Below are 9,180 nucleotides of genomic sequence, written 5' to 3' on the forward strand. Positions count from 1 at the left end.
TTAAAAAAAAAAAAAAGCATTGGAGTATCACAAGACATAGGACTTAAAAAAAAAAAAAAAACAAAAACAACAACAAAAAAAATCCCTTCTAGGTAGAGTAGAGGTAAAACCTGTCCCCCTTTCTTTTGGCTTTGGTTGTGATTTCAGAGCATACGCTTTGTTTTTTGTCTTTTTACTATGTTTTGTTTTTTTTTTGGGGGGGGGGGGTTTTCAAGTCCATAAGTGGCATATGCCTTTTTTTTTTTTTTTCCCCTCTCTAATTTTTAAACCCTGCAGCCTCCCTCCCTTCCACCCCCTCACGCCTCCTTCCCCCTGGTTCTGACATTTGCACTTGGAACACCAAGAGTTGTAACATCCACCCGTGGAGAGTGGAGTAATTTTTATTTTATATTTTTCTTTCTCCCTTCTCCCCAGCCTGGAAAAGGAGGAATTCTCCAAGGAAGTTGGGAGTTTTTTGGCCTAAGAAGAATTAAACAGAAATTATCCACGAAGTTGTGTCTTAAAGGTGGTTCATTTTTCTCCAACCCTTTGTTACTCAAAAGTCAAGTACTAGGAGTCCTAAGAAATGTTCTGTTCTTGTGCATTATAAAGATTAAGTCTGGATTAATTTGATTTTTTTTTTTTTTTTTTGAAAACTGAGAACAGTGGTTAAAAAACTCGTTTTGTTTACAGGAAAAATTAATAATTCTGGACAAGGAAAAAAAAAAAGAAAAAAAAAGCACCAAAAAAAAAAAACAAACCAAGGAAGAAATAATTGTAAAAAAAATGTGTAGTGACTTTGTTTCAGTTTCTTGTTAAGCCAACGAGGAATGGGCGTTGCCTTTCTTTTCACCATTAATCACTTCTCAGTAATAAACGTGAAATCCTGTTGAGCATCACTGGTGTCTCCTGGTGTGGTTCAGTGGGTGTCCTTGAGGATATTGAAAATATCCCAGTTATTAAATCACAGCTGGGAAACATCTGGATCCAGCCACCTGCTCGGGCAGAAAATGATCCTGGTGCTCCTGGCATTCCCATTTCCCTGCTCCCACGCAGGATGGGGATGCTCCTGCACCCTGTGTTGCTTGCACTCACTGAAAAATCAGCTCAGTTGTTATTTTTTTATTGTTAATCGTTCCTTTTGAACAGCAAACAAAGAAAGCTCAGTTCCAAAATATTCCAGTGGGTGTCAGGCAAAGACCTGGGCTGGTGTTTTCTGCAGGTGTCAAAGCAGTTCTGTGGCCATTTGCATTTTCCTGGGATATTTTATATTAAATTAAAGGCCAGGTTGGACAGGGCTTGGAGCAACCTGGGCTAGTGGAAGGTGTCCCTGCATGTTGGATTAGGTGGTCTTTAAGGTTCCTTGCAACCCAAAGCAGTCTGTAATTCTATGATGCCACTTGCTTTCTCCAAAAGAACTTTTCTTAATTCTTCAGTACTTTCAGTCTCTCTTTGAGGTGGCCAAACCCCCAAATTCCTCACTGGTGTCCTCGTGTGCTTTCAGAGGGAGGTAAAACCCACGTTGTTGCAAAGCTGGAGGAGGGAAGGACAGAAACTCAACTTGATTAAAAGCCCACATTTTTAAACAATTTGTCTTTTGAGGGAATTTTAGTTGTAAGTAAAAAAATAAAGCTGGAGAAAGGGGTTTTGGGCTGTGCCTGCAGGTGTTTGTGTGCTGGTTTCACTGTTGGTCAGGCAGTTTCTTCCCCTTTTTAGTCTTCAAGTGACAAACCCAAGAGACGTGAGAGGAAGAGGAAGATGGAATTTGAAAACTATGATACTTCAGCTGCAGGTGTGGTGCCTGCAATTATTTTTATTTAAGGAAAAAACAGCTTTATCCACTGGTCATATCCTTGTCCTCCAAGCTGGGACAAGCTGCTGCTTGAATTTCCCCTGCTTCAGTCTGGACCTGGTCCTGTTTTGGTCTAAACTGAAACAAAACCTGGGAATTTTCTAGGTTTGCTTTCAGCAGGGCTGTGTGTGGAAAACTGCAGGATAAGGGGGGAAAAATCCACCTGTAATTGTGACTGAAGACCCCAAAAGCACAGAATGTCATCTCACTGTGAATGGGGCACAGGTAAGAGCAAAAAGGTGTTTATTACTGTGATTTCCTTGGTAAAGAAAAACAGGTAAAAATATTTGGGGGGGGGGGGGGTTCATGGGGAAAGGGAAAGGAAAAGCTGCTTTGCTGCTGTGCTTCCCAAAATTGCATAAATCCCTGGAGTTAATGTAAACCCAGGCTGGGCCTTTGCAGGGGCTCGTGCAGGGGCTGATTTGGGGTTTTCCAAACTTTGCAAACACCCCAAATCCCTGAAAGGGAACAGCTCAGCTGAGCCTTGGAGGCAAGAAACTCCAGGCAGGGGCTGGGGGGGGGGCAGGTTTGGTGTTGTGGCTCAGCTTGGGAAAAGGAAATTGCCAGATCTCCTGACAGAATCATGGAATCCTTTAGGTTAGGAAAGCCCTCTGAGGTCATGAAGTCCAGCCATTAACCCAGCACAGCTGTGTTCACCATTCCTGGGGGATGCAGGATGGTTGGGGGGCACAGGACCCGTGGGAGGATGAGGATGAGGATGCAGCAAATGGGAACAGGGCTCATCCAGCCCGGATGGAGGGATTCTGGCAGCCTTGGGGGACAGCAGGGACACTGAGAGCAGCAAACCCTCAGCGGTGACAGCGTTATCCAGGAGGAATTGCTCTGCAGGATAGAGCTGGATGTGGCTCCGTGCAGGGAAAGCAGCAAAAAGCACCCTCGGAAGGACCAAACAGTTGGGAAAAGGATGTTAATGTGGCCAAGCTGATCCTTGTTCTCCTCCTCTTCCCCCACAAACGAAGGTGATGAGATTTCGCCCCCTCCTTCCATCCAAGACGTCCCGTCTGTGTTCCCCGATCCCACTCCAGCGCCTCTAAAGGCAGCAGCACCCTCTCCTGGAGAGGGATGACCCGGAATGGGGCTCTGTGGGCTGGGGAGGGGGATTTAGGGGCGCCCCGGGCTTGCATCCCTTCAGCCGAGTGCTGCCCTGGGGTCCAGGACGGCCGGGGGGGCCCAGCCCCTAATCCCGGTTTGGGGAGGCTTTGCTGGGACTCAGCCACGGGGATCTGGAGCCTCACTCCTGGTTTTTTGGAGGCTTGCATCCCCACTCCTGTTTCTGGGGAGACGCTGGTGGGGCCCGGCCGGGGGGGCTGGAGCCGTCCCGGGGTGACCCTCGGGCTGCGTTAACGATTGACGGGCTGTCGGGACGCTCCGGGACTCTGCCCGTGTCCCCTGCGGTCACCCCCCCGGGCAGGGGGTCACCCCCCGGGCGGGGTCCACTGCCGTGTCCCCGGACACGCTCTGACACCCGCGGGGGTCCCACTGGGGGGTTCCCCGGGGCTGTGCACCCTGTCCCTGTGTCCCTGTGACGGCCCCTCCTGTGCCCCCCGCGGTGACTCCGCTCCGGGCCGGGCTCTGCCTCCCGCACCCTCCTCCCTCCCGGTGCTCCCAGTGCTCCCAGTGCCTCTCCCAGCACCCGCAGCGTCCAGCTCCCAGTCTGGAGGGTGGGACAGCCCCTCTCTGGAGGGCCATGCGGGGTGCGGGGGTGCTCCCCAGCCCCGCCGAGGCTCTGCCAGGCAGAGCACAGAGGATGACAGTGACAGGTACTGGGGGCAGGGAGGGGGTGGTACCTTGAGCTCCCCCCCCCCCCCGAGGTTTTTGGGGGGCTGCTCTGAGGGCATCAGCACTGGGGACACTGAGACACCCTCACGGGACATGGAGACCCCCCCTGGGGACACTGGGATCCCCTGGTGACACCCGAATCACCCCGGGGACACAGGGACCCTTCTTGATGACACTGGGATCCGTGAAGGGTCACCAGGACCCCCTCTAGAGATATTGTGGCCCACCCTGGGGACAGCAGACCCCCCAGTGACGCTGGGATCCCCCTGGGAACACCAAGACCACCCCTAGGGATAGTGGGACCCACCCTGGGGACACAAAGACTCTCCCTGGGGATACTGGGACCCTCTTGGGACACCAGGACCCACCCATGGGACACCCTTGTGGTTTTGGGGGGCTGCTCTGGGGTGTTGGTGTTGGAGGATGGCAGTGACAGCCTCGAGATGCCCACAGGGACCCATTTGGGGTCAGGGTGGCCATGAGAGGACACAGGCCAGTGGCCAGATGGGCCAGAAGGGGTCCTGGTGTCCCCAGAGGGCGATAATGTCTCATGGGGAGGGTCCCAGTGTCCCCAGGAGCTGGAGGGGACGGGGACAGGGTCAGTGCCTGCTTTTAGGGGGACACACAGGGTGGAGCTGGCTTCAATTTGGGGTGGGCTGGGGGTCCTGACCCCGTGTCCCCCCCCCAGCCACCCACGCTGTCACCGGGAATGCCACGGTCCCGCCGTTCCCGGCGGAGATGGAGACGGCGATTTTCGGTGAGTGGCTCCCGCCGTGCCGGGGGAGAGGGGTCCCAGCAGCCCCGAGCCCCCCCAGCCCCCCTCACCCTCCCTGCCCGTCCCCCCACAGGCATGGGCTGCTTCTGGGGGGCCGAGCAGCTCTTCTGGAACACGCCAGGGGTCTTCTCCACCCAGGTGGGGTTCGCAGGAGGCTTCACCCCCAACCCCACCTACGAAGAGGTTCGCACAGGTAACCGGGGGCTCCCCCTCCCCTGCTGCCACGGGGCCCCCCAGTGTCCCCCACAAGGGGTGACATCCCCATCCAGCACCTCAGGGTGTCCCACAGCCCCTTGCCCTGGCCTGGATCCCATGGGATGCTCTCTGGTGTCTGTTGGACAATGACCCCCCTGTCCCCCACCCCAGCTCCTCAAACCCCCCCAGCCTGGACAGACAGCCCTGGCTTAGCTGGACAGACGTTCTGCAGAGGATTAACTGTCTGCAGGGAATATTATCCCGGCTGCCACGTCCAGCTGGGGATTTATCCCAGTGTGGGATAGCTTTGGGGATCCCACCTCCACCAGGCACCTGGGGAAGGGGGTCCCGGGGCGTGAGAGGATGCTGGTGCCCCTCCCTATCCCAATCCCTGCCTCCATCCCGGGGCAGGGGGAGGCTGGGGGGCAGGAGGCCACGCCGAGGGGCTGCAGCAGGGCTGGCTCTGTTTGCAGGGCTGACGGGGCACGCTGAGGTGGTGAGGGTGGTCTTTGACCCCCAGAAAATCAGCTACGAGGAGCTCCTCAAAATTTTCTGGGAGAACCACGACCCCACTCAAGGTAGGGGTGAGCCCCTGGCCTGGGCACGGGGGAGTCTGGGGGGGCTTAACCCCAAATGGGCTCCAACAGGAGGGCCTTGGCATTTGCACCCCTTGGTGCTGGCTGCGGGGGGGCAGCACCTGGGGCAACCCCAGTTTTGGAGGGTTTAACCCCAAACAGGCTCCAGCAGAAGGTCCTTGGCATCTCCCCAGTTTGGTGCTGGGGGGTCTTGCAGTGACTTCCCTCACCGACCCCTTTAGCAGAATCCCCCTGCCTTGCCCCCCATGCCTCAGTTTCCCCATCAGGGGGGAGGGCAGTGCCTGGTGGGGTCTGGGGGTGCCCCATAACCCCCCCGTGGGGGCTGCCCCCCAGGTATGAGGCAGCAGGAGGACGTGGGCACCCAGTACCGCTCCGTCATCTACACCCTGGGCCCCCGGCAGCAGGAAACTGCCCTCTGGAGCAGGGACCTGTACCAGCAGGTACTGGGGACACTGGGACGCCCTGGGGACACAGAGATCCCCTCAGGGCCACTGGGAACCACCTTGGGGACACTGGGACCCCTCCAGGACACTGGGACACCTCTGGTGACAGTGGGAACGCCCCCGGGGACACTGGGACCCCTCTTGGGAACACTGAGATCCCCCCTCTGGACACCAGGACACCCATGGGGGCACTGGGACCCACCCTGGGAACACTGGGACCCTCCCTGGGGACACCAGGAGCCCCCATAAGGACGCCAATGCCCTCCCTGAGGGCACCACGACCCTCCTGGGGACACCAGGACACACCCATGGGACACAGAGACACCCCCCCCCGGGACACTGGGATCCCTCCTGGTCACACTAGGAGGACTCTGGGGACTCTGGGACTCTGTGGACATCAGGACTCCCCTGGGGATACCGAGAGCACCCCTGGGGACACTGGGACACAACCTGGGATCACTGTGGCCCCCCCTGGGAACACCTGGCCCCACCCTGGGGGCACTGTGACTCCCCTGGGGACACCAGCCACCTCCCCCAGCCCTGGGACATGGGACAAGCCCCTGCCCTGGCTGTGCCACGTGCGGGGCAGTGGGATGGGGGGGTCCCTCCAGGCTCCCCCCTCCATGGGACTGTCCCAGGAGCTGGGGAGGCAGCGGCGTGGGGACATCACCACCACCATCGAGCCGGCCCATGACTTCTACTACGCCGAGGACCGTCACCAGCAGTACCTGCACAAGGTGCCCGGGGCCTCCTGTGGCATGAAGGGCACCGGGGTCACCTGCCCCATCACATGCTGAGGGGTCACCCCGTGTCCCCTGCGCTGTCCCCATGTCCCCTGGGCTGTCCCCACGTCCCTGGCATTGCTGGCCCCACGTGTCACTGCCACCCCACAGCACCCCACTGTCCCCCAGTTAAAGCCCTGTGACCCCCACCCTGTCCTGGCTTTTCCTGGGGGGCTCTGGGGGGGGTCACTGGGTGCTGGTTGGGGGGGAGCTGTGCCTGTGTCCGTGTGTCCGTGTCTGTGTATAGGTGGGTCTGTAAGTTCGTGTCCATGTGTCCATGGTCCATGTGTCCCTGTGTCCGTGTGTCCGTGTGCCCATGTCCCTCTGTCCATGTCTGCATCCCTGTGTCCATGTCCATGTCCCTGTGACCCTGTGTCCATGTCCCTGTGTCCCTGTGTCCGTGTGTCCTGTCCATGTGACCCTGTGTCCATGTCCCTGTGTCCCTGTGTCCTGTCCACATGTCCCTGTGTCCGTGGATGCTGTGTCCAAGTGTCCACAGTCCATGTGTCCACGTACCTGTGTGTCCGTGTCCCTGTATCCCTGCATCCCCGTATCCCTGTGTCCTTGTGTCCTGCCTGTGTCCGTGTGTCCCTGTATTCCTGTGTCCTTGTGTCCTGTCTGTGTCCGTGTGTCCCTGTATCCCTGTGTCCCTGTGTCCTGTTCCTGTATCCCTGTATCCTCGTATCCGTGTCCCTGTGTCCCCGTGTCCATCTGTCCTGTCCATGTGCCCCCGTGTCCGTGTGTCCTGTCTGTGTGTCTGTGTGTCCCTGTATCCCTGTATGCCTGTGTCCCCGTGTCCGTCTGTCCTGTCCGTGTGTCCGTGTGTCCCTGTATCCCTGTATCCCTGTGTCCCTGTGTCCGTGTGTCCCTGTATCCCTGTATGCCTGTGTCCCCGTGTCCCTGTGTCCGTGTGTCCTGTCCCTGTATCCCTGTATCCCTGTATCCCTGTATCCCTGTGTCCCCGTGTCCGTCTGTCCTGTCCGTGTGTCCCTGTGTCCGTCTGTCCCGTCTGTCCCGTCCGTGTGTCCCCGTGTCCGTCTGTCCCGTCTGTCCCGTCCGTGTGTCCGGGATGCAGTTCGCCGCTCTCCCGCCAGGTGGCGCTGCGGGGCCGCGCTTCCTCCCGCCCGCCAGGGGGCAGCAGCGGCGCAGCGAGTGCGCGCCTATACGGTACTTACGGTACGAGCCGTACATACGGTACGCGCGCACCCCAAACACGGCCCCCGCGGCCCGCACGGGTGTGGGCGGCACACGGGGACAGAGGGGACATACAGAGGGCGCGCTCAGGGACATACAGGCCACCTACACACACCTACATACGTGCGCGGGGCCATACAACTCACATATGTGCATGCACAGGTGCCACGTGCTGTGACCTCCCGCCCCTGTGTCCCCACTGGGTGCTGGCTGTCCCCACAGCTCCAGGGATGGGGGCACACAAGGTGCCATCGCGTCCCCATGGGGCTGAGCTCGGTATGGGGTATGGGGCTTGTCCCCAGCTCCACAAGAGATGACACACAGAGGGACATTTTTGCAGAAAGTGAAGTTCCCCGGGGTCACCAGAGAGTGAAAAACTAAAAGCAGAGAGAAAGCGAGTGCAGGTCGGCTTCCTGCACCTGGCCCCGCAGCTGCCACAGCACCCGGCCCTGCAGAGGGAGTTGGGCACAGGGACAGGGGACAAGGCACTCTGGCCTTCAGCCTCACGCCCCAGCATCCTCCTCATCCCATGGAATGGTCCTGAAGAGGCCGTGGGCACACGTGGTGGGGTTTCATGACAGGGGATGGCTGGGGTGGTGGGGTTTCATGACAGGGGATGGCTGGGGTGGGGGTGCCCAAATGTCAGGATTTGTGGGTTGTTCCCCTGGGACCCCCTGGACTCCCCTCCCCAGCCGCTGATGGGACAAGGAGAGGGGTAAAAGGATGGAGAAGCTGGTGGAGGTTTGGGCTGGACCACATCATTCCAGCCCTGGATTGTGGTTTTCATCCCCAGCAAGTGCAAGAGAAGCTGCTTTTCAGACTCTGAGTGGGAAAATTGAGGCAGGGACAGTCACAGTGCTGGGCTTTGGGAATGGGAACCCCTGGCTTGGCCGCTCCCAAGGATCCTTGGATTGCACAGCCACAGCTCCCGTGGGTTTGGAGGAGCACTGGGATGTACTGGGGGGAAAACCCAAATGTCTCCCCTTTCCTGCAGAGCCCTGCAGGGATGTGGCTCGAGGAGAGGAGATGAGGGGGCCCTCCCTGACCCCCCCCCTGCCCCTCACCTGGCACCTGCTCCGGGCGGATGGAAACTGTGTGTCAGAGGAAGTGGGGGGACACCCAGCTGTCCCCCCCCGACCCACCCCGTCCCCCAGCACAGCTGGGATGAGTCGGGCCGGGCTCAGCCCATCCCCATGTACTGGGTTCCCAGCAGAGGGAGGGCACAACCCTTTTGTTCCCCACTTTTCTGCCTGACACATCTCCAGCTTAACCCCAGCGTGGCCACACAACCCTGGGGGTGACCAGGTTGGGGGTCCCCAGCACTGACACCCATCCCTGCCTCAGTTTCCCCACTCAGGGTCTGCAAAATGGCTTCTCATCCCACGCTGGGGCTGGAAAGGCACAATCCAGGGCTGGAAAGACACAAATCCAGGAATGATTTGTCCAGGTTCAGGTCCAGCCTGAACCTCCACCAGCATCCCAATGCTGGGGGTGGTGCTCGGATCCCATTCCAAGAAATCTGGGTGGCAGGGGCTGGATGAGCAGGGAGTCACAGAGGGGATGT

The 9,180-nt window shown here is 58.4% G+C and overlaps 1 protein-coding gene across 1 annotated transcript; it reads left to right on the plus strand.

Moving 5' to 3' along the window:
- Nucleotides 1-3,506: 3,506 nt before the first annotated feature.
- LOC113984555 (peptide methionine sulfoxide reductase MsrA-like) lies at nucleotides 3,507-6,571 on the plus strand. The gene is made up of 6 exons (XM_027714637.2): nucleotides 3,507-3,612; nucleotides 4,320-4,388; nucleotides 4,480-4,599; nucleotides 5,075-5,179; nucleotides 5,531-5,637; nucleotides 6,279-6,571. The coding sequence occupies exons 1-6, from the start codon at nucleotides 3,540-3,542 to the stop codon at nucleotides 6,435-6,437; spliced, it is 633 nt and encodes a 210-aa protein (XP_027570438.1). The 5' UTR covers nucleotides 3,507-3,539; the 3' UTR covers nucleotides 6,438-6,571.
- The last annotated feature ends 2,609 nt before the right edge of the window (nucleotides 6,572-9,180 follow it).

The sequence above is a fragment of the Pipra filicauda genome, unplaced genomic scaffold (assembly GCF_003945595.2).
Source record: "Pipra filicauda isolate LSUMZ 115617 unplaced genomic scaffold, ASM394559v2 scaffold78_size3787270_pilon, whole genome shotgun sequence".
Taxonomy (NCBI): Eukaryota; Metazoa; Chordata; class Aves; order Passeriformes; family Pipridae; genus Pipra; species Pipra filicauda.